Source organism: Neophocaena asiaeorientalis, unplaced genomic scaffold (genome assembly GCF_003031525.2).
Source record: "Neophocaena asiaeorientalis asiaeorientalis breed wild unplaced genomic scaffold, Neophocaena_asiaeorientalis_V1.1 scaffold679, whole genome shotgun sequence".
NCBI classification, from domain to species: domain Eukaryota; kingdom Metazoa; phylum Chordata; class Mammalia; order Artiodactyla; family Phocoenidae; genus Neophocaena; species Neophocaena asiaeorientalis.
In genome coordinates this window covers 70,460-95,752 of record NW_020175531.1, presented here as the reverse complement: position 1 = coordinate 95,752, position 25,293 = coordinate 70,460, and the positions used below count along the sequence as shown (strand labels likewise).

General features: G+C 35.2%; 1 protein-coding gene across 8 annotated transcripts in view; it reads left to right on the top strand.

Annotated features, from left to right (window-relative positions):
* LOC112415963 (lysine-specific demethylase 5D-like) overlaps positions 1–25,293 on the top strand; it is a 43,926-nt gene that overhangs the window by 4,936 nt on the left and 13,697 nt on the right. For 3 of the 8 annotated variants that reach the window (XM_024769176.1, XM_024769174.1, XM_024769175.1), the window contains exons 7-14: positions 3,364–3,487; positions 3,593–3,777; positions 5,293–5,451; positions 5,846–5,965; positions 6,080–6,238; positions 6,837–6,953; positions 16,914–17,095; positions 17,190–17,352. In XM_024769176.1, coding sequence (XP_024624944.1) covers positions 3,364–3,487; positions 3,593–3,777; positions 5,293–5,451; positions 5,846–5,965; positions 6,080–6,238; positions 6,837–6,953; positions 16,914–17,095; positions 17,190–17,352 — 1,209 coding nt within the window. The remainder of the gene's footprint in view (positions 1–3,363; positions 3,488–3,592; positions 3,778–5,292; positions 5,452–5,845; positions 5,966–6,079; positions 6,239–6,836; positions 6,954–16,913; positions 17,096–17,189; positions 17,353–25,293) is intronic. The other 5 variants (XM_024769182.1, XM_024769180.1, XM_024769178.1 and 2 more) reach the window with 4 other exon arrangements.

Genomic DNA, 25,293 nt, shown 5'->3' with positions numbered 1-25,293 from the left:
GTCCATTTTTAAAAGACATTCTTTTTTTTTTTTTTAACCTATAGCTGGTTCACGGTTGAATTAATTGAAAGTGAATGAGTTGTTTCATAGGTGTGGTGTGCAGTATTTTTCTTTTGTAGTTTTCCTTTTGTACATTTTAAAAGCAAACGTGTATTCTATTGTTGTCTTGAGGGTGAACTTTTGTGAATCTTGTGATGGTTTTCATTAAGCATACTATATAGTTTATTTTTTAAACCATTGGTTTTCATTATGTGTTCTTTTATGAGATGGGCAGTCAGATGCTGCCCTGAGAGGTGACATAAGAAAGGCTCAGGAAAACAAAATATAGTAGAAACATGAGTGTGGGGCAGGAGAGAAGGGTGAGCCTAAACCACAGCCTTTATTTAGGTTTCCAGGGCAAGGGCAGGTTGGGATTGGCTACTTTGAACAATTTCAGTGAGCTTTGACTTGCAGGGTGGTCCCTACTTTCCTGACACCTGACCCTGCATGATTATGGCAGAGAAATGTTGCCTCCTGGGGTCCAGGAGCCAGACACAGGACATATGGCTCTGGGCTGGTTAGTTTGCTTATCAAGGTGTGCTCTCTGGTGAGTCCAATCTTGAAGAATTTGCTAGCCTGGAAGGGGCAGTCTCTCCACTGCCAGAAAACCTTTCAAGATGTCACGCATCATAATGTACAGAAAATTTTAAATATGAACAGTACAGTCTTATTATTTGTCTTAGCCTGTTTTGTATGCGTATATTTTCATAAAATTTTGAATGTGTCTACTTCTGAAATATCTTAGGATAAGGTTGTGTGTATCTTTAGTTATGTTGTGAATAATCCTAGTACTATTAAGTTTTAAAATACTTAACACTGTAATGTAGATTGAAGAAATGAGTAATAGTGATGTTCAGATTATTGAAATTGAAATGGATTCTGCATTAATACTTTAGTTCTTTATAGAGACAGGTGTCTGAAAATGAGTTGAATAAGAAAAACTGAGCAGGTAATAACTTGGAAACAGATACGTTTGAAAATTGTCAGTGCCAGTCAAGAGCAAAAAAATTTTCACAATCAAATGATCTTTAGTCGAATGGGATTGTCCACTATGCTGGAAAGGTTTTAAAAATTCTTGAAAACCATATGGTTACTAAAATAAAGAAAGGGGTTGTACTTCCAAAACATTATTACCAGGGAAAAAATACAAATAAATTCTAAGTAAAGCAGAAAAGAAAACAAGTAAATCTAGTGACAAAGAAACTGTGAGGACTGACATGTGCATCGTTTTTCCACTTCATACTAAGTGTATGTAATATAGGAATTAATAGTAGGATGTCTGAAAGATTAAGAATAGTACTGTGTTAGTTCATATTTTAAGACAAACAGGTATTAGGTCTTTTAAAAGGTATTTGCTTTGCCAGCAATCACCTATAGAGTATATTAAGGGAATATGTCATGGTATAGTTAATATGATATAAGGGGAAATTATAGATGTACAGGGCACCTAGGAGTCCCATGCCTACAAACTGATGCAGTTGTCTTTCACAGTGTGTTTTCAAGATTCCTCTTACATTAACCTTACTAAATAATTAAATGTTTTACCTTACTAACAAATTGAAAATATAAAATAGTTACATATTTCTTTTTACAATAACTAATTGGCCAAAAAGCGAAAATGTGTCAAGGATAAGGAACTAGGGATCTTAGTATATTGTTGGTAGGGTGAAAGATTATACTAAAATTAAAATTTTTAATTAAAATTTTAGATGTGCATGCACTCCTGTTTTAACTCAATTAATCTTTCATAATAGCATGCAGCCATTATATGAGTATTATAATTTGTTCCCAGGTCTTAATTTATAAAAATGCCTGAATGCCAACAGGGAGATCTCAGTGCCTTTGAAAGAAAAGTTTTAATGTTACTCACAGTGCCCCTAGAAGCAAGAGGAATACCATGCCACATGGGGCGACAGGAGGAAGGAAACATTAGTGTCTGTGGCGGGCAGAAAAGAGTAGGGAGAAGGCATAGGCCACACCCTTTATCAGCGTATCTTCAGGGAAAGCAAGGCAAAGTAGGGTAAACATCTTAGAACTAACTGGCTGGTTTGAATAATCCCAGCAAGCTCTGGGGCCTAGGGAATTTTCCTAGTTGTTTGGTTCCTGGCCAGAGGTTGATTTGGCCAGGAACCAAACCATGGTCATCATTTGTAAGTGTTAGATAAGGAGGTGGTTGGGGGTATGGACTTGGGATTAGTTAGTTTGTATATGACAGTTGTTTGTTGCCTCTAGAAATTAGCTAGACCTGGGAGGAACAGTCTCCCCAGTCAGCAAGGCCCTTCAAAAGATGTCAAAACATAAAATATAAAAAATTTAGAACATGGTTAGTATAACTAATTACATCATTTGTTTATAATACCAAAAAAAAAAATAAAATAAAAGAGTAGGTTGAATCTTTCCTGATGCCATAATAATAGAATAATAAGCTAGGGGACAGATATATATGTTGATGGTCCTTTTAAACTCAAGCCTCCTGTGTTTCGTTTCTTTTAATCATTTCTGCCTGATCACTGAGTGATATCTTTGCTACCACTGTGTCCCTAGTTAATGCTGTGTTTGTCATGGATATGGTCATACAATATATATACTGTTTGCATAAATTATATATATAAATTTTGGAAATAAAACCAGGAAATCCGTTATCATATGTGTTTATATATATATGTAGAATAAAAGTTCGATAACGTCAGATTTTAGATGGAAAGAAGAAATGTAATAGAGCTTAAATTTAAGTTTTTGTTCAAAACTGATACAGTCGATAAAATACATTTCGTGGTGTTCACTAAAAAGAGATGTGCTGAAAATGGCATATAATGTGTGTGTTTTTTGACACATAACATTTTTACTTTCCTAGGTCTTTAAGTACATTGTCAGGAGAAGGGAATTAATTCTCATTATCTGAGTTCAAACAAAACAGTAGAATAGTAGGAGTCCCCTTAATTTTCCCATTTTTGCCTTCAACTGAGTTGCAGAAAGGGGCTTTTTTATAATTTATTTATTGCACTCTTTGGTATAAGTTATATATTTTGTGATACTTAAGCTTAACATACTGGAGTACTCTACCATATCCTTTATAGTGTGAAAAAAATCGAGACTATTACCTCTCAAATTTCTGTCTTCGTTTGTCCATCCCTGGTCACCCCTTACCCACAGATAAAAATACATCCATCAGTAAACAAGGTGGAGGCTGTTGACTGACTTGAATTTTTATGACCTCTTTTCCATTTATACTGCTGGAATATTTTGCAAATTGAAAGTCTAGATCTTAAGTATAATGCCCGTTTATATAAAACTCACTTCCTTCTCTGAACCTTCTTTCAACAGCCAGAACCCACAGAAGAAGACATTGAGAAAAACCCAGAGCTGAAGAAGCTACAAATCTATGGGGCAGGTCCCAAGATGATGGGCTTGGGCCTTGTAGCCAAGGATAAGACTTTACGGAAGAAAGGTGAAGCCTAATAGGCTATGAGGCAAAGTGAAGGGTAAAGTACTAAAGTACCATGGGAGAGACAGTTTGTTAATCCTGATGGCAGATGGATTTGTTTGTTTTCAGGTTTGTTTCTGACTCTCCTAGATAAAGAAGGGGTCATATGCCCCTCAACTGTTACAATGAAGGAGGAACCGAGTGGGAACTGGAAAGTGATGTCGGCACTGCCCAAGGAGGATTCGAGTAACAGCCTAGAGCCCTGCACCAAGATGACCATGCAGCTGCGGAAGAATCAAAGCAATACCCAGTTTGTAAGGACTCTTAACACTGTTTATGAGCTATCAGGACGAGGTGGAAGCTAAAATTATTTTATCGCACCTTACTTTCTCCTTCCTTCAGTTTACTTCTGAGCCCTTTAAATATGAAGACACTGAGGGCCAGGAGGGAGAAAGAACATACTCAAGTATTATAGTTGGGAGCAAAGTTCATATCCTATGTTCTATATCAGAACTTTCCTCCAAACTTTTGTGTCTTTTCAACTCCAGTGATAAGCACATTCTTAACTTTTACATCTTAATGTAGTAGGAGACAATGTAATTAAATATAAATTATGTGAAAGAGCTGTTTTCTGGCAAATGCTTCAGGGCTCTAAAAATCACATTTTACATAGTAGTGCCTCTCCTATGATCTTGCTTTACTTAAGTCTTTTATGTATATAAATCTTTCTTTTCACCTTTTCCTCCACCTCACCTGAAAGATTTTATAATCTCTTTAGTATGCTAGAGTTGCTACATTTTTATAAAGTGACAAATTTGCTTTCTCCTTCCTCTTAATCATGTCCACTGAGAGATTATCGTCACTACCACCATTGGGATTGTGTCCCCACTTAACCCTGTGTTTTTAGTACTTTCCAGATTGGGGCTACTATAGATAATACTACTATTAAATTACATGACTTTAGGTAAGCTATGTAGACACTTACGTGGTGTATATATATAGTATTGGAATTGCTGTGACTGAGGGTAACTGCCTACATACATATATGTAAGTATATGCCAATGTATATATCTGTGTATAAACGTGTATATTTTATAAATTTACATATATTTACATATGTGTGTAAATACATATATTTACATATACATGTTCTTGACAAATTATTATATCTACAGATTAATAAGAGAATTTATGTGTGTGTGTCTACCTCCATACACTCAGCAGATTTTTTTCTCCCACTCTCAGTTGTGTCTTTCTGCCCTTTACTGATCTTGTTACTTCTGCATTCTCCCAATGTAGCCTATCCTCACTACAAGTAATTTTTTAATAATGATCCTTCCTGGTAAAAGTCTACTAGTGTCTCTTCTTTTTAAAGTGTACTTAATAATTATTTCTGTAGTAGCTAAGAATCCAAGTTGTTAGACCTTGTCTTAATCTTTCTCTCCTTATGACCTATCTAATTCATTATCTAAACTGAAGACAGTTAAATGAAATGGAAACCTATTAAACTTCACATTAGAATAGCAGGTATAACTGGATAGTAGATCATTTGACCTATTTATATTCAACTTGCAGTCTATACCAGCTATTACTAACATAGGTAATTCTCTAAATGATCTATGTTTCTTCCAACACACCTTAATTATGGTTCATTTCTTAACATGCATAGTAATTATTTATGTTGTCATATTTTTCACCAGACAGTGAAGTCATGAGTGGAACAATGCATAGTCATTGACTGGTGGTGGCTGTTCAGAATGAATGGTCTGGAAGCCTAGGATGAAGTTTCCTTGAACAAGCAGCTTATATCATTTTATTTTTCCTGGTAGATTGACTCATATGTTTGCCGAATGTGCTCTAGAGGGGATGAAGATGATAAACTTCTTCTTTGTGATGTCTGTGATGACAATTATCACATCTTTTGCCTATTGCCACCCCTTCCTGAAATCCCCAGAGGGGTCTGGAGGTGCCCAAAGTGTATCATGGCGGTAAGGGCTGTCCACCATAGATGTTTTACATTTAGTTCTTGGTAATTGTTTTTAATACAGACTCCTGATTTTAGGGAAGAGTAAAGTAGGTTCCTCCATTTTTCTAAGTTAATAACTTTTGTTAGGTTATAATTAGCTATCAGTGACACAGTAAATGAGAGAATGGCTGGGTAGAGTAGCTGTAGGATGGTAGAAATTTAAGACAGACGGGAAGGACTGTAATCCAGATGATGTGAACCAAAGGAACAAAAGGAAATAAGTTTAGTAGATATTAAAGACTATTCTACCTGGAAAATTAAAGTGGAGGAATAGCATAAGGTATATCTCTAGCTGGTTTTTTTGAAGGGGTTTGTTGTCTGTTGACTCTGTCTTACTGAAATATTTTCTATTTCAGGAGTGTAAGAGACCCCCAGAAGCCTTTGGCTTTGAGCAGGCTACCCAGGAGTACACTTTGCAGAGCTTTGGTGAAATGGCCGATTCCTTCAAGGTGGACTACTTCAACATGCCTGTTCACGTATGTGATTGTGGAATGCGGATGTAGGGATTGGTGTCTGATAGTCTTAGTGCTCATGGACACGTGGGGCCAAAATATAGTGGCTACGATCATCTTTTACACCTGTTATCACAGATGGTACCTACGGAACTTGTGGAGAAGGAATTCTGGAGGCTGGTGAGCAGCATTGAGGAGGATGTGACAGTTGAGTATGGAGCAGACATTCATTCCAAAGAATTTGGCAGTGGTTTTCCTGTCAGCAGTAGCAAAGGAAACCTGTCCCCTGAGGAGGAGGTAATGTGGTTGGTAATTCATATTTACACTGTGACTGGGGAGCAGCCCAATAAAATTTAATGCCATTGGAAAATCTTGTCAGTGACCCAGAATTTGGATAGCCACTATTACTACCAGATTTTCCTCTTTGGTATTTTCCTGGGGATAGGCACAAGGTATAGTATGATACCTTGCAGTTATCTGTTAGAATCCACAGTAGTCCTTCCTCTTTCCCCACATGTAATTGTTGGAAGTTTACCACCTTTTGGTTATCTGCATAATAGAAAAACGTAAATGCTACAACTAACTTGTTCACACATTTATGATTTGAAAGAACTAGGAGGGCATCAAGAAATGGCTTCATTTTATTCTTTAATACAAGGAGATCTCTTACCTACTCAGGTCAATTTAGATGTCCTAAATTCTGACTAAATCTTGTTAGCAATCTCTCCCTCAGTGCAGAACCAAAAAATACGATGGATGAAGCAACCTTATTTGGGGTGAAGGAGCTAAAAAATTAATCCATCTCATGTGTTATTGATGAATTATCCCTATAATAACTGTTGTTTTGCCATGCTAGTTACAACCAAGAAAATTAGTGTTTGGTTTTTTTATATAGATTGTCCTACATGTTAAGCCTTATGTGACAATTGATCCAGACCACAAAAAAGTCTGGATTCTAAGAAGTACTGATTCTAAGAAGATAGAGATTCAGCAAGGCACATTCAGTTTTTGTGTATGTATACTGTGTTACGTATATATGTGTGTGTGTATGTAGAAACACTTGAAGAGTCTGTTTCCCCCCAGTTTTTTTTTAATAGTATTATACATCAGTTGTGGCAAATTGAAAAATATAAATGAAAAGGAAGAAAATCACCCAGAGCTTCTCTTTTTAAAAAAAAAAAATTATTTATTTGTTTATTTATTTATTTGGCTGTGCCAGATATTCATTTTGGCACACAGGATCTCCATTGCTGCATGTGGGATCTTTAGTTGCAGCATGCGGGATCTTTCTCTCTTTTTTTTTTTCCTCCATTTTGCAGATGTTTCAGCAGCATTTACTATCACAGAAGAAGTGGCAACATGTTCTACTTTTTTTTTCTATTTTTATTTATTTTTTGAAAATTATTTTTTTATACAGCAGGTTCTTATTAGTTATCCATTTTATACATATTACTGTATCCATGTCAATCCCAATCTCTCAATTCATCCCACCACCACCACCCCACCCCCCAGCCACTTTCCCCCATTGGTGTCCAAACGTTTATTCTCTACATCTGTGTCTCAATTCCTGCCCTGCAAACCGGTTCATCTGTACCATTTTTCTAGGTTCCGCATATATGCATTAATATTCGGTATTTGTTTTTCTCTTTCTGACTTACTTCATTCTGTATGAGTCTCTAGATCCATCCACGTCTCTACAAATGACCCAATTTCGTTCCCTTTTATGGCTGAGTAATATTCCATTGTATATATGTACCACATCTTCTTGATCTGTTCATCTTTCGATGGGCATTTAGGTTGCTTCCATGACCTGGCTGTTGTAAATAGTGCTGCAATGAACATTGGGGTGCGTGTGTCTTTTTGCATTATGGTTTTCTCTGGATATATGCCCAGTAGTGGGATTGCTGGGTCATATAGTAATTCTGTTTTTAGATTTTTAAGGAAACTGCATACTGTTCTCCACAGTGGCTGTGTCAATTTACATTCCTACCAACAGTGCAAGAGGGTTCCCTTTTCTCCACACCCTCTCCAGCATTTGCTGTTTGTAGATTTTCTGATGATGCCCATTCTAACCGGTGTGAGGTGACAACCTAATTTTAAGTTTGATTTTCATTTGTCTAATAATTTGTGATGTTGAGCATCTTTTCATGTACTCCTTGAGCATTTGTATGTCTTCTTTAGAGAAATGTCTCTTTAGGTCTTCCACCCATTTTTTCATTGGGTTGTTTGTTTTTTTAATACTGAACTGCATGTGCTGTTTATATACTTTGGAGATTAATCCTTTGTCCATTGATTTCATTTGCAAATATTATCTCCCATTCTGAGGGTTGCCTTTTCATCTTGTTTGTAATTTCCATTGCTGTGCAAAAGCTTTTAAGTTACGTTAGGTCCCATTTGTTTATTTTTGTTTTTATTTCCAGTATTCTAGGAGGTTGGTCAAAAAAGATCTTGCTGTGGTTTATGTCAAAGAGCGTTCTTTCTGTATTTTCCTCTAAGAGTTTTATAGTGTCCAGTCTCACATTTAGGTCTTTAGTCCATTTTGAGTTTATTTTTGTGTATGGTGTTAGGGAGTGTTCTAATTTCATTCTTTTACATGTAGCTGTCCAGTTTTCCCGGCACCACTTATTGAAGAGACTGTCTTTACTCCCTTGTATATTCTGGCCTCCTTTGTCATAGATTAGTTGACCATAGGTGCATGGGTTTATCTATGGGCTTTCTATCCTGTTCCATTCATCTGTATTTCTGTTTTTGTGCCAGTACCTTATCGTCTTGATTACTATAACTTTGTAGTGTAGTCTGAAGTCAGGGAGTCTGATTCCTCCAACTCTGTTTACATTTTCCCTCAAAATTGCTTTGGCTATTCAGGGTCTCTTGTGTCTCCATACAAATTTTAACATTTTTTTGTTCTAGTTCTGTAAAAAATGCCATTGGTAATTTGTTAAGGATTGCATTTAATCTGTAGATTGCTTTTAGGTAGTATAGTCATTTTTACTATAGTCGTTTTAGTGTTGATTCTTCCAGTCCAAGAACATGGTATATCGATCTCTCCATCCGTTTGTATCATCTTTAATTTCTTTCATCAGTCTCTTACAGTTTTCTGCATACAGTCTTTTGCCTCCTTAGGTAGGTTTATTCCTAGGTATTTTATTCTTTTTGTTGCCGTGGTGAATGGGAGTGTTTCCTCCAGCTCTTGACAGCTATGATTCTAACTTTACTTTCTCTAAATTTGACTGCCTAGGTACCTTATATGTATTTGTCCTTTGTGGCTGGCTTCTTTCACTTGGTGTACTGTTTTCAAAGTTTATAAACTTCAAGGTTTATATCTTGTAGCATGTGTCATAATTTCCTACATTTGATCTTCTTTTCATTGGTTGATGGATATTTGGGTTGCTTCTGCCTTTTGGCTATATTGAATAATGCTTTCATGAATACAGATGTACAGATATCTGTGCAAGACCCTTTTTCAGTTCTTTTGCATATAGTATTCCCAGAGGTGGAATTCCTGAAACATAAAGTTTAATCTTTTGAAGAACAACCATGTCATTTTTCACAGTGGTTCTGTCATTTTACACTCCCACCAGAAAGGCAATCCAGTATCTTTTTCTGAATAGTACTGTGAAGAATGATCAGGCTTATTCCTTATTCTTCTTGTTTCTTATTCTTTAGAGGAAGAGCTTTCAATCTTTCATTATTGATTGTGAAATTAGCTGTGGGCTTTTTATGTATATCCTTTATTATGTTGAGGTATTTTCCTTCTTTTCCTTGTTTGTTAATGTTTTTATCATGAAAGAGTATTGAATTTGTTAAGTGAACATTCCTGTACACTTTTGGTTTGAACACCAGTTTCCATTTTTCTTGAGTATGTATTTAGGAATGGAATTACTGGATTGCGTGATAATCTATGTTTAATTTGTTAAACTGTTTACCACACCACTAGTAGCAAATGAGGGTTCCGCTTTCCACATGCCTACTAATGCTTGTTATTGACTGTTACATGGTTGTAGTCATCTCATTATAATAACTAATGTAAAGCATCTTTTCATGTGTATGTTGACCATTTATGTCACTCCTTTGGAGAAATACCTATTTAGGTCCTTTTCATATTTTAATTGAAGTTTTTGACGTTTGTAGTTGATATTTTTCAAATTATGGTAAAATATGCATAATATAAAATTTACTGTATTAATCACTTTTAATTATATACTTGAGTGGCATTAAGTACATTCACAAGGTCATGCAGCCATCATCACCATCCTTTCTTATCACCCCAAACACAAACTTTGTACCCATTAAATAATTTCCCATTCTCCTTTCCCTCCAGCCTCTAGTAACCACTGTTGTTTTCTGCCTATGAATTTGACTGCTCTAGATATGTCATGTAAATGGAGTCTTACAGCTTTAGCTCTTATGTATATGTCTTTGACTTACTTGGAGTTGAAATTTTGTATGTGGGCCAGCCTCATTCTTTTGTAGTGGATATCTAAGTTTCCTATTTATTGGAAAGGCTGTCCTTCCCCATTAAGTGGTGTTGACACCCTTGTCGAAATCAGTTGACTGTATTTGCAGTAATTTATTTCTGGGCTTTCTGTTCTATTCCATTGGTCTCTAATGTATCCTATGCCAGTACCACACTGATTTCTGTAGCTTCTTGAAAGGTAATACCTTCAACTGTACTTTGTGGCTATTTGGTGTCCTTGAGATTCCATGTGAATTTTAGGGTGGATTTTTCTATTTCAGGAAAATTTTAGATGGATTTTTTCACTTCTTTATTGTTGTTTGAACTTTGATAAAGCTTGAGTCTGTAGAATACTTCGGTAGTATTGACATCTTAAGTCTTAGAATTCATGAACACAGATGTGTTTCCGTTAATTATGTCTTTAATATCTTTCAGCGATGTTTTGTAGTTTTTAGTGTTTGTATACTTTTACTGCCTGGTATTCATTTTGATACTGTTGTTAGTAGAATTATTTTCTTAATTTTCTTTTTGGATTGTTAATTGTCAGCTTTTAAAAATGCAACTGTTTTTTGTAGGTTGATTTCTGTAGCGTGCAACTTCACTAAGTTTATTTGTTGTAACAGGTTTTTGGTAGATTTTTTAGGGTTCTTTACGTATAGGATAATGTCATCTGCAAACAGATGATTTTACTTCTTCCTTTTCAATTTTGATTGCATTTTTTTTTTCTTGACTAATTGTTGTGACTGTAACTTGCACTTCCGTGTTGAACAGAAATGATGAAAGTAGGCATTTGACTTGTTTCTGATCTTAGGGGCAAAGCTTCAGTCTTTTAATATTGAATTGAGTATAATGTCATCTAGAGGTTTTTCATATGTAGTCTTTATCGTCCTGAAGAAATTTCTGTTTCCTTCCATTTCTTGTTTGTGTTAGGAAAAGTTGTAGAATTTTGTCAGATGTGCTTTTTCTGAATAACTTAAGATGATTGTGTGTCTTTTCCCCTTACATTTTATTAATGAAGAGTTTACATTCATTAATTTTTGTATGTTGAACCATTTTTGCATTTCGGGAATAAATTCCAGTTACAAGTGGAATTTCCACTTCCAGTTATAAGTGGTGTAGTATCCTAATGTGTTGCTGAATTAGATTTGCTCATATTATACTTTGTTGAGGTTATTGTTGACTTTGAGTTCTTATGTATGTTTGGAATAAAAGACCCTTATCAGATACATGACTTAATGTGACTTAAGAGTTTTTTGTCGTATTACAGCATTAAAAATAATTTTGGTAGTGTTCTGAAAAGTGCTCATTTTAAAGAAGTGCAATTTTTTTTTTTTTTTGTCGCCTGTACTTTTTGTGTTATTTTCAGAATCCACCAAATCCAAAGCAGTGAAGATTTACCTCTGTGTTTTCTTTTTCTAGTTAGGTCTTGGACCCATTTTGTTTTACTTTTCCCTTACAATGTGAAATAAAGTTTCAGCTTCATTCTTTTGAAGATAAATATCCAGTAGTCATAGCACCATTTCTCAAAGAGACTGCTCTTTCTCCACTGAGTAGTTTTGGCATCCTTGTCAAAATTGACATAGAAATGTGGCTTTGTTTATGATCTCTCATTTTTACTCCATTAGTCTAAATGCTACCCTGTTTTGGTTACTCTAGCTTTGTGGTAAATTTAGAAATTTGAAACTGTGAATCCTTCAACTTTGTTCTTTTTCAAGACTGGCTGTTTTGGATCACTTGCAATTGTATTTGAATATTAAGATTGGCTTACCAGTACTGCTAAGAAGGTCATTGCAATTTTGATAAGGGTTGCATTGAATGTGTAGATTGCTTTGAGTACTTTTGCCATGTTAATGATATTAAGACTTCTAACCAGGGCTTCCCTGGTTAGAACAGTGTTTGAGAGTCTGCCTGCCAATGCGGGGGACACAGGTTCGAGCCCTGGTCTGGGAGGATCCCACATGCCACGGAGCAGCTTGGCCAGTGAGCCACAACTACTGAGCCTGCGCGTCTGGAGCTTGTGCTCCACAGCAGGAGAGGCCGCGACAGTGAGAGGCCCGCGCACCACGATGAAGAGTGGCCCCCGCTCGCTGCAACTAGAGAAAGCCCTCGCACAGAAACGAGGACCCAACGCACCCAAAGATAAATAAATAAATAAGTAAATAAAGACTTTTAACCTATGAACACATATCTCTTTCCATTTCTTTGTCTTGTTTAATTTTGTCAGCAGAGCTCTGTGGTTTTCATTGTATTAGTTTTTCATCTCTGGTTAAATTTATTCCTAAATATTTTATTCTTTTTAATGCTGTTTTTAACAGACTTGTTTTTTAAATTTTGTTTTCAGGTAAAGAAGCACAATTGAATTTTGTGTGATTGTGTGTTGTGCAACTTAGCTGAATTCCTTTACTAGCTCGGTTTTTTATGGGTACATTCTTCAGGATTTTCTATGTATTAGATCATGTGGTATGCAAATATAGCTATACATCTACTTTAATATTTTAAAATTTTTCTGCTATATTGCTTTGCATAGAACTTACACTACAGTACTGAATGGAAGTGGCAAAATGTTGGAATTCTTGTCTTGTTCCTGATCTTAGAGGAAAGCTTTCAGTCTTTAATCATTGAGTACGATATTAGCTGTGGGTTTTTCACAAGTGCTTTTAGTAGGTTGAGAAAGTTCTCTTTTAATCTGAGACTGTTGAGGATAGTTACCATGAAAGGGTGCTGATTATTGTTAAATGCATCAGTTAGGATGATCATGAGTTTTTTAACCCTTTTTATTTTACTGATATAGGGTAGTACATTGGCTGGTTTTTATATTTGAACCATCCTCTATATTCCTGGGACAGTTTCACTGGATCATGATTTATAATCCCTTTAATAAGCAGCTAGACTTGGTTTGTTAGTATTTGCTGAAGTGCCTTGTATCAGTGTATAATGTATAGTGGTTTGTAGTTCTTGTGTGCTGTCTTTGTCTGACTTGATGTCATAAAGTGAGTTAAGGATTCATTCCTTTTCTGTTTTTCAAAGAGTTTGAGTCAGATTGCAGTTTTTATTGTAATTTTTCTTTCACTGGTAGAATTCACCAGTGAAGCCATCTCATTCTAGCATTTCTTTGTTCAAAGGTTTTAGATTACTGATTAAATCTCTTTATGTGTTATCAGTCTTCACATTTTTTATTTCTTGAGTCAGTTTGGGGAGATTGTTTTTAGTAGATTGTTCATTTCATCTAGATTATATGATTTGTTGGTGTACAGTTTTTACATTGTTCTCGTATATAATACCTTTTTCTGTGAAGTTTTCAGTTATACCCATTTTCATTTGTGATTTTAGTCATTTGAACTTCTTTCTCTTAGATTAAGCTTTTTCAGTTGTTATTCATCTGTCTCAAAGTATCTTTTAATTTTTCCTTTGTGAGTTCATCTTTGACCCATGGTTTTTAAAAGTGTGTAGTTTAATTTTCATGTATCTGTAAATTTTTTGGTTTTTCATTGGATATTGATCTCTAGTTTCATTTGTTTGTGGTGCAGAAAGATTTTATTATTTTAGTTTTTTTATACTTCATTGGAATTTGTTTTATGGCCTAACATGTTTTATCCTGGGGAACGGTCTGCTTTACACTTGTGAAAAATATGAATTCTGATGTTACTGGATGGGATCGTCTGTGTCTACCTTGAGCTGATTTATAGTGTTGTTCACATTTCCCATTTTCATATTCATATCTGGTCTGGTGGTGTTCTGGCCATTATTGTCTTAGCAATATTAAAATCTTCAATTATTTTTATAGAATTTTCTATTTCTCCCTTCAGCTTTGTCAATTTTTGCTTCATTTATATTGGGGCTAGTTTTTAGGTGTGTGTTGTTTTGTCTTCTTGATGGATTGACCATTCTTATCAATGTATAATGTCTTTTTATCTTGAATAATTCTCAAAATCTATCCTGTCTGATAGTGATACAATGACCCCATCTCTCCTTTGGTTACTATTTGCACAAAATAAGTTCTTCAGATTTTTTCCCTTTTAATTTGTGTTTAAGGCTTTGAGTCTTTTCAAGACATAATAGATCAGGTCTTTTTCTTATTCTGCCAGTTTCTGCCTTTTAATTGAAGAGGCATTCCTTTTCAATCCATTTACATTTAAGGTATTTACTGGTAATGAAGAACTTAATTCTGCTCTTTTTTTCTTACATCGTTAATCATTTTTCTTCTCAGTTCCCACATTACTCCTTCATTTTGTGTTTAATTTTTAATTGATTATTTTTCTCCTTTATTACTCATTTATCATTGCTCTTTTGTGTTTAATTGATCGACTTTTTTCCTCAGTATGTCATTTCCCTTTTTGTATATTTTTTAGTTATTTTCTTGGTGGTAACCTTATACAATTAATATATATTACACTTGGTTGAATTAATACCACCTTAGTTTTAAACATTGTTCCTGCACAGAGTCTTCTCTATCCCTTTGTTATTATGGTAAATTATATCTTCATAAATTGTGTGCCCATTAACATAGATTTATAATTATTATTTTATATTAATACATTTGTGTTTATATCATAAGGGTAAAAAGAGTCACAAATCAGAAATACAGTAGTATTGAGCTTTTACATTTACACGTGTAGTTACCTGTATCATATTTTCTCATAAATCTTTGAGTTACCATCTAGTGATTTTTGAACTTTTGCCTAGATAACTCTCTTTACTATTTCTTGTGGTGCAGATCCCTCAGTTTTTGTTTGGGAATGTCAATTTGTCCTTCAGTTTTGAAGGATAGTTTTTATCAGTTATAGAATTCTTGACTTATTTTTTTCTTTTATAACTTACAATATGTCAGCCTACTGTCTGTGCTCTCTCCATAGTTTCTAGTGAGAAATAGGCTGTTAATCATATTGAGAATACTTTGTAGGAGAGATAGCACTTCTCTCTTGCTGCTTGTAAGAATCTCTGTCAGCTTCCAACAGTTTGGCTATGCTTGGATTGCATTAGGCTTGTTGGATGTGTAGATTAATATCTTTAGGGAAGTTTTCAGCTGTTATTTCTTGAAATATTCTATTTCTTGTTTTATCTTCTCTCCTTTTAGGATTCTTATTAAGAGTATGTTGGTTTGCTTCAGTGTTTCCCACAGCTGACTTAAAGGCTCTGTTCATTTTCCTTTATTCTTTATGCTCCTCAGTGTAAATAATCTCAATTGACCTGTCTTCGGATTTCCTGATATTAAGTTCTGACTTTTCATTCTATTGAACTGCTCCAGTGAATTTTTTGCTTCAAATATGATACTTTTCAGCTCCAGAATTTCTATTTGAGACCTTTTTTTTCTTCTCTCTTGAGTTTTTTGAGGAGACATTGTTCTCCTGGTTTCCTTTGTCAATGGTTTCCTTTAGCTTTTTGAGCATATTTAAGATGCTGAAAGCCTTTTTCTAGCGAGTCCAGTGTCTCTGCTCTCTCAGTGACAGTTTCTCTTCTTTTTTTTTTCCCCCTGTCATTGAATGGGTCATATTTTCTGGGGTTTTTTTTTTGCATGCATCATAATTTTTTATTGACAGCTGAACATTTTGAGTATTTTAATGTGACAGCTCTGGAAATCATATTCTCCTTCCCTTGGGGTTTTTTGTTGCTATTTTTTGGGATTGTGTAGTGTGTATGTTTTATATGACTTTTTAAAAAGGATTTTGCAAAGAAAAATTTTTTGTTAGATCTCTGAATACTCTTATTAAATTCTTTGCAGATTGGCTCTGTGTATGACCTTTCAATGCATAGATATTTACAACTCATCACTTAAGCACAGCTTGGAGGTATAGCAAGAGGTGGTATTCCTTGAAATATAAGGAAGCTTTCAAAAGTAGGAGTTTTGGAGTTTTTCCTCCCAAGTGTACTGCAGTATCTGTTGTTTCACCCAACCGCTTTTTCCTACTCTGAGATTTCACCAGTGACTTTGATACTCCAAAAAATGAATTAATAACAATGTGTCAAACACAAGCAAGAAATAAATGAGATGGTATAAATAATTTACTTAATAATTTAGTAGTTTGGAAGTAAGAGACAGCCTAAAATATCCTATGGAAACTACCCAGAGTAGTACTAAGGTTTGGGCAAGACTTCCAGAATAAAATATCTGTGTGTGTTTGTTTTGGACAAGTAATAGAAAGGCATAAAGAAAAGAAAAATATGATAATGATATTTAGAAGATGTAAGTAATTTAAGGAGTAACATCGTTGTCTGTAAATTTTCATTAGGGGCACAGCATACCTGGAGTGTAACTGAGATAAAGTGATTTTAAAGAACATTTATGAAGAGTGTGTGTTAATTTCAGGGGCAGATAAATCTTAATCTGGATTATAGATAATTAATATTTTGAGTCATAGTCTTCCCTCTCTATGCAGAAAAATGATTTGCATTCAGAAAACACAGTGGACCTCCTGTGGGCCCATGAAAACTAGGTTTTTATTCCCAAACTAGAGCAAGCAGTTATTTTTCTTCACCCACCTGCTCCCTACTCACTCTGGTAAATCTCTGACCTGACAGGAGTATGCAAACAGTGGATGGAACCTGAATGTGATGCCAGTGCTGGATCAGTCTGTTCTCTGCCACATTAATGCAGATATCTCAGGCATGAAGGTTCCCTGGCTCTATGTAGGCATGGTATTCTCAGCATTTTGTTGGCATATTGAGGATCACTGGAGTTACTCCATTAACTACCTACACTGGTGAGCGGGCTCCAAATGGCTGGGATGGATATCAAGATTCCCTCAGTATGCAAGGATATTTGCAGTCGTTATGTGTCTCTCTTTACCTGAGCAGGGGTGAGCCGAAGACCTGGTATGGTGTACCCTCACTGGCAGCAGAGCATTTGGAGGAGGTGATGAAGAGGCTAACACCTGAGCTCTTTGATAGCCAGCCTGACCTCCTACACCAGCTCGTCACCCTCATGAATCCCAACACCCTCATGTCTCATGGTGTGCCAGTAAGTACCTGGAAATAGGGGACAAATGGATTTAATGTTTGCCATGAAGTAAATGGCAGTGAATGAAAAACTTAGTTTTGGAGGAAATAAAAGTTTTGGAGACTGGGTTTAGCAATGCATCTCTCTCTCCCTTTATATGCTATTTCAAGCTGCAATCCTATGTAGACCACCAGGGTGTGGGGTATCCTTACGACAAAGAGAAAAGAGAAATCAGAAAATTATTGAACAGCATAAAACCTAAAACCTTGTTTCTGGCCTTTTAATCTGCCTCATAGTCTGTAATAGGTTTTCTGATAACATTACTGGATATAGATTCTAATTTTATAATGCTTAAACAGAGGTGGGAGGGGTGGTTTCAGACTTCAAGTTTTTCAGGATTCATTTATATCTCCCTGTTTTGCAAAGGTTACTAAGCCAGGAATTTCTCGGAGATAAAATAGCACACTCTCTCTGTCTGCAACACACTACACATTTTCTCATTTGAACAACTTATAGATTTAGATTAACCTCCACAAAACATTTTCATAACTTTTATGTCCATCTCCCTCGGTTTTTCCATCCACATAAAATGGACTTGACACCTCCAGTACTCTCTTCCAGTTCTGACATTTTACAAGTTCTTGAATTTTTTTCCTTTCTTCCTAATAACATCACTATAGTTTCATTAAAAAACATAGCCCTGAATATTGATTATAATGAGATCATACAGCTAATCTAGTTTTACCATTTCTCTTGCCTCATGATTCTTACTTTTTTTCCCCCACATATATTGGGGACTACCATTCATATTTGGGACTAGAATTTGTGCATCATCTCTTTTTTTTGTAATCTAATTTGCTGATGTAGTTATTCATAGTATTTTCTTATTATCCTTTTTATTTATGTAAAGTTAGCAGTAATCCACTTTCATTTCTGATTTTAATAATTTGTCTCTTTTTGTCATACTCTTCTTAAAGGTTTCTCAATTTTGTTAATCATTTCAAGCAACTAGGTTATGGTTTTGGTGATTCTCTGTTGGTTTTCTATTCTCTATTTTACTTATTTTGTTAAGAAATTGACCCTTTTATAAATATATCATGTCCATCTTCATTGCATGACAATTTTTTACTTGAAGTCTAATTTCATCTCATATTCCTACAACCACTCCTACTCTCTTTTCATCACTATTTACCTGTAGTGTATTTTTTCATTGTTTTACTTTGAGTCCACTTGTGTCTTATGTGTAGGTGAGTTTCTTATAAAGAAGAAAATAGTTGAATGAAGTTTTTTATTAATTCTGCCAGTCTTTGCTTTTTGAAACTTTAATTTTAAACTTAATATAATTGTCAGTAAGGAAGGACTTTACTTCTTTCTGCCATTTGTTGTTTTGTGCATGTCCTGAATCTTTTTTATTCCTCAGTTATTCCATTACTTCCTTCTTTGTGATTAATTGGTTTATTCCAGTTTAATTCTACTTAATGCCCTTATCTGGTGTTTATTTTCTAGTTATTTTCTTAATGGTTACCTTGGTGATTACAATTACTGTTTTAATTTATAACAATCTGGTCTGAATTAATACCAATTTATTTTCAATAGTGAGTTTCAAAAAAAAATTCTTCATTCCTATGTAGGTCTGTCTCTCTTCTTTTATATTATTATTGTCACAAATTACTTGTTTGCCCTTGGACATGGTATTAAAATTTTCATTCCATGCACTTGTCATTTATAAAGAAAATAGGAGTCATAAAAAATGCACCACTGGTTTTTGTGTTTGCCAATTTAGATACCTTTTTCAGTGTTCTTACTTTCTTTGTATGGATTCTGGTTACATTCTAGTGTCCTTTAATTTCCATCTGAAGGACTCCCTTTAACATTTCTTACAGAGCACACATATCTGCTAGACACAAACTTCCTCAGCTTTTGATTCTCTAGGAATAGCTCTCTTTTTTTTAATTTCCTTTTTTTTTTAATTAATTTTTATTGGAGTATAGTTGCTTTACAGTGTTGTGTTAGTTTCTGCTGTACAGCAAAGTGAATCAGTTATACATAGAAATATATCCCTTCTTTTTTGGATTTCCTTCCCATTTAGGTCACAACAGAGCACTGAGTATAAAATTCCCTGTGCTGTGCAGTATACATAGTAGTGTATATATGTCAATCCCAATCTCCCAATTCATCCCACCCCTCCTTTCCCGCTTTGGTGTCCTTATGTTTTGTTCTCTACATCTGTGTCTCTATTTCTGCTTTGCAAATAAATTCATCTGTATCATTTTTCTGGATTCCACATGTAAGCAATGTTATCTTTATTTCTTCTTCATTCTTTTTTCTTTCATCACTCTGTGTTATCGCAAACTTCTGACATCCCTGATTTCTGATGAGAAATCTGCTGATAGTCTTATTGAGGATTCATTATATATGATAAATTGCTTCTCCCTTGCTACTCTCAAGTTTCTGTCTTTGGTTTTGGCTTTTGAGAGTTTGGTTATACTGTGTCTTTTAAAATTTATTCTACTTAGAGTGGATTGAGCTTCTTGGATGTGCACATTTTTTCCTAAAATTTGGGAATTGTTCAGCCACTATTTCTTCAAATGTCTTTCTGCCATTTTATTTCTGTCCTCTTTCTCTGGACTTCCATAATGCATGTATTGATGTTGTTATTGGTGTCCCACAGGTGTTTTAGGTTATTTTTCTTTATTTTTTTTTCTCTAGTGCTTCTCAGACTGAATAATCTCAGTAAACCTATTTTAAAGCTTGCTGATTTTTTTCTTTAGCCTACCCAAATCTGTTGAAACCATCCAGTGACTTTCTCCCCTTAATTATTTTCATTTATGGCTTAAGAATACTTTTTTGTCTCCTTTTTGTAATTTTTTTCTTTATTGAAATTCTCTATTTGCAGGGGACACCATTCCCCTGTTTTTCTTCAGTTCTTTGAACAGTATTTTAACTATGCTTATTTAAGACAGTTGATTTTCAGATTTTGTCAGGTCCAGTTTTCAGGGATAGTTTTGTTGAATAGGCCATACTTTCCTATTTTTTCATTTGCCTTCTAATATTTTCTTTTTTTTTTTACATCTTTATTGGGGTATAATTGCTTTACAATGGTGTGTTAGTTTCTGCTGTATAACAAAGTGAATCAGTTTTACATATTTTCTTGAAAATAGGACTTCTGAGTATTGTATTGTAGCAGCTCCAGAAATCAGATTGTGTCATTACCACCTCCTCTCAGTATTTGTTATTACTGCTTTTGTCTGAACTAATTTGGGGGTTGTCATTTGAGATAATGCATAATACAAATACATAATACAAAATACACAGTAGAAAATAAATGATTTAAAAGTGAATAATTCAGTGGGTTAAGTACATCCACAGTGTTGTGCAACTACCACCTCTGTGTAGTTCCAGAAACAAATCTTTGGCCATCTAGTCAGTCTCCATTCACCCCTTTCTCCTAGTCCTTGAGCCAAAGACTTATTTTTGGTCTGTACAGATTACCTATTCTGGATATTTCCTGTAAATGTAATTGTACAGTATGTGGCCTTTGTGTCTCACTTACTATAATTCCAGGGTTTATCCTTGTTGTAGCATGTCAGTTTGTCATGATTTTTTGGCCTAAAAGTATTCCATTGTATATATATGCCACATTTTGTTTATCCATTCTTCTCTCCATAGACATTTAGGTATTTTCCACGATTTGACTATTGTGAATAATAATGCTTTTCAACATTTGTCTATAAAAATGTTTGAGCAGTTTTTTCTTTAAGGATTTTTTTTATGTGGACCATTTTCTTTTAAGTTTTTTTATTAAATTTGTTACAGTATTACCTCTTTTTATGTTTTATGTTTTATGTTTCGGTTTTCTGGACTAGAGGCATTTGGGATCTTAGCTCCCGGACCAGAGATGAAACCCGCACCCCTGCATTGGAAGGCAAAGATGTTTTTTTAACATCTTTATTGGAGTATAATTTCTTTACAATGTTGTGTTAGTTTCTGCTGTATAACAAAGCAAATCAGCTATATGTATACATACATCGCATATCCCCTCTCTCTTAAACCTCCCTCCCACCCTTCCTATCCCCCCCACTAGCTGGTCACAAAGCACTGAGCTGATCTCCCTGTGCTATGCAGCAGCTTCCCACTAGCCATCCATTTTACATTTGGTAGTGTATATATGTCATGCTACTCTCTTACTTCGTCCCAGCTTACTCTTCCCACGCCCCTCCATGTCCTCAGGTCCATTCTCTATGTCTCCATCTTTATTCCCATTGAGCCCCTAGGTTCATCACATCCATTTATTTTAGGTTCCATATATATGTATTAGCATATGGTATTTGTTTTTCTCTTTCTGGCTTACTTCACTCTGTATGACACACTGTAGGTCCATCCACCTCACTACAAATAACTCAGTTTGGTTTCTTGTATATTTTGGAGATTAATCCTTTGTCAGTTGCTTCATTTGCAAATATTTTCTCCCATTCTGAGGGTTGTCTTTTTGTCTTGTTTATGGTTTCCTTTGCTGTCAAAACCTTTTAAGTTTCATTAGGTCCCATTTGTTTACTTTTGTTTTTATTTTCATTAATCTAGGAGTTGGATCTGTAGTGGAATAACTGAGGACGTGGAAAGGAGATGTGACCCATAAGCCAGAACCCCTCTGCAAAGCAAGGGGCTGGCAGCCCTCGGCAAACCGAGGGCGGGCGAATAAGCCAGGACTGCAGGCAGTCCTGGATACTTTGGGCACTGATCCATGAAATGACTTCAGTATAGTCAGAACACAAGGAAACGTCCTTGTGCTACTTTAGTATAATCAGAATGATGGGAACACAAGGAGATGTCCTTGTGCTGCTTATGAGCTCAAGGACGAAGCACAGCATGTCTTCAGGAAAGTCCATTGTTGCTTGTATAATCAATAAAAACATATGTTGCTGCTTTGGCATTTCTGGAATGTTAAGAAAACAAGTCTTAAGGTGTAAACATAGATAATGCTTAAATAAAAACTACCACAGCAGGACAGACGGCGCTGTTTTGCCTGAGTGAGTGGCAGCCCTCTACTGCTGTGCTTCGGCACAATTCATCCCACGTGATGAGCTTGCTTTCGGAAACCCTGTCATAAGATAAACTGCAACAGGATCAAAAAGGATCTTGCTGTGATTTATGTCATAGAGTGTTCTGGCTATTGTAAATAGAGCTGCAATGAATATTGTGGTACATGTCTCTTTCTGAATTATGGTTTTCTCACACTATATACCCAGTAGTGGGATTGCTGGGTCATATGGTAGTTCTATTTGTAGTTTTTTGAGGAACCTCCATACTGTTCTCCATAGTGGCTGTATCAGTTTACATTCCCACCACCCTTTCCGGCATTTATTGTTTGTAGATTTTTTGATGATGGCCATTCTGACCGGTGTGAGATGATATCTCATTGTAGTTTTGATTTACATTTCTCTAATGATTAATGATGAACTTTCTTTCATGTATTTGTTGGCCATCTGTATATATTCTTTGGAGAAATGTCTGTTTAGGTCTTCTGCCCATTTTTGGATTGGGTTGATTGTTTTTTTGATGTTGAGCTGCATGAGCTGATTGTGTATTTCAGAAATTAATCCTTTGTGAATTGCTTCATTTGCAAATACTTTCTCCCATTCTCAGGGTTGTCTTTGTGTCTTGTTTATGGTTTCCTTTGCTGTGGAAAAGCTTTTAAGTTTCATCAGGCCCAATTTGTTTATTTTTGTTTTTATTGCTATTTCTCTAGGAGGTGGGTCAAAAAGGATCTTGCTGTGATTTATGTCATAGAGTGCTGCCTGTGTTTCCCTCTAAGAGTTTTGCAGTGTCTGGCCTTATATTTAGGTCTTTAATCCATTTTGAGTTTTTGTGTATGGTGTTAGGAAGAGTTCTAACTTCGTTCTTTTACATGTAGCTGTGCAGTTTTCCCAGCACCACTTATTGAAGAGACTGTCTTTTCTCCACTCTGTATTCTTGCCTCCTTTGTCGTACATAAGGTGACCAAAGATGCATGGGTTTATCTCTGGGCTTTCTATCCTGTTGCATTGATCTATATTTCTTTTATTGTGCCAGTACCATACAGTCTTGATTACTGTAGCTTTGTAATATAGTCTGAAGTCCAGGAGCCTGATTCCTCCAGCTCTGTTTTTCTTTCTCAAGATTGCTTTGGCTATTTGGGGTCTTTTGTGTTTCCATACAAATTGTGACATTTTTTTGTTATAGTTCTGTGAAAAATGCCAGTGGTAGTTTGATAGGGATTGCATTGAATCTGTAGATTGCTTTGGGTAATAGAGTCATTTTCACAATGTTGATTCTTCAATCCAAGAACATGGTATATCTCTCCATCTATTTACACTTTAATTTCTTTCATCAGTGTCTTATAGTTTTCTGCATACAGGTCTTTTGTCTCCTTAGGTAGGTTTATTCCTAGATATTTTATTATTTTTGTTGCAATGGTTATTTTTTCAAAAGCTTTTTCTGCATCTGTTGAGATGATCACATGGTTTTTCTCCATCAATTTGTTATTATGGTGTATCACATTGATTGATTTGCACATATTGAAGAATCTTTGCATTCCTGGAAGAAACCCCACTTGGTCATGGTGTATGATCCTTTTAATGTGCTGTCAGATTCTGTTTGCTAATATTTTTTTGAGGATTTTTGCGTCTATGTTCATCAGTGATATTGGCCTGTAGTTTTCTTTCTTTGTGACATCTTGTCTGGTTTTGGTATCAAGGCATTGGTGGCCTTGTAGAATGACTTTGGGAGTGTTCCTCCCTCTGCTATGAAGAGTTTGAGAAGGATGGTTATTAGCTTTTCTCTAAATGTTTGATAGAATTCACCTGTGAAGCCATCTGGTCCTCAAATTTTGTTGGCTGGAAAATTGTTAAGCACAGTTTTAATTTCATTACTTGGGACTGGTCTGTTCATGTTTTCTGTTTCTTCATGGTTCAGTCTTAGAAGGTTATATCTTTCTAAGAATTTGTCCATTTCTTCCAGGTTGTCCATTTTATTAGCATAAAGTTGCTTGTAGTAGACTCTCATGATCCTTTGTATTTCTGCAGTGTCAGTGTTACTTCTTTTTCATTTCTAATTCTGATGATTTGAGTCTTCTCCCTTTTTTTCTGGATGAGTCTGGCTAATGGTTTATTAATTTTGTTTATCTTCTCAAAGAGCCAGCTTTTAGTTTTATCAGTCTTTGCTAATGTTTCTTTTATTTCTTTTTCATTTATTTCTGATCTTTATGATTATTTTCTTTCTGCTAACTTCAGACTTTTTTGGTTCTTTTTTCTCTAATTGCTTTAGGTGTAAGGTTGTGTTGTTTATTTGAGATGTTTCTTGTGGTACGGTTGTATTGCTGTAAACTTCCCTCTTAAAACTGCTTTTCCCGTAGGTTTTGGATCATTATGCTTTCATTTTCCTTTCTCTCTAGGTATTTTTTGTTTTCCTCTTTGATTTCGTAAGGGATCCATTCGTAAGTGATCCACCAGTGGATGAAGTTGTTTAGTAGTGTATTGTTTAGCCTCCATGTTTTTGTGTTTTTTTGCAGTTTTTTTCCTGTAGTTGATACCTGGTCTCATAGCATTGTGGCCAGAAAAGATACTTGATATGATTTCAATTTTCTTAAATACTGAGGCTTGATTTGTGACCCAAGATATGGTCTCTTCTGGAGAATGTTCCACGTGCACTTGAGAAGAAAATCTATTCTGTTGTTTTGGGATAGAATATCCTATAAATATCAGTTAAGTCCATCTGTGTCATTTAAAACTTGTGTTTCCTTATTTATATTCAGTTGGATGATCTGTCCACTGGTGAAAGTGGGGTATAAAGTCCCCTACTATTACTCTGTTACTGTCAATTTCCCCTTTTAGGCTGTTAGCATTTGCCTTATCTATTAAGGGTCGCCTGTGTTGGGTGCATAAATATTTAATTGTTGCATCTTCTTCTTAGATTCATCCTTTGATC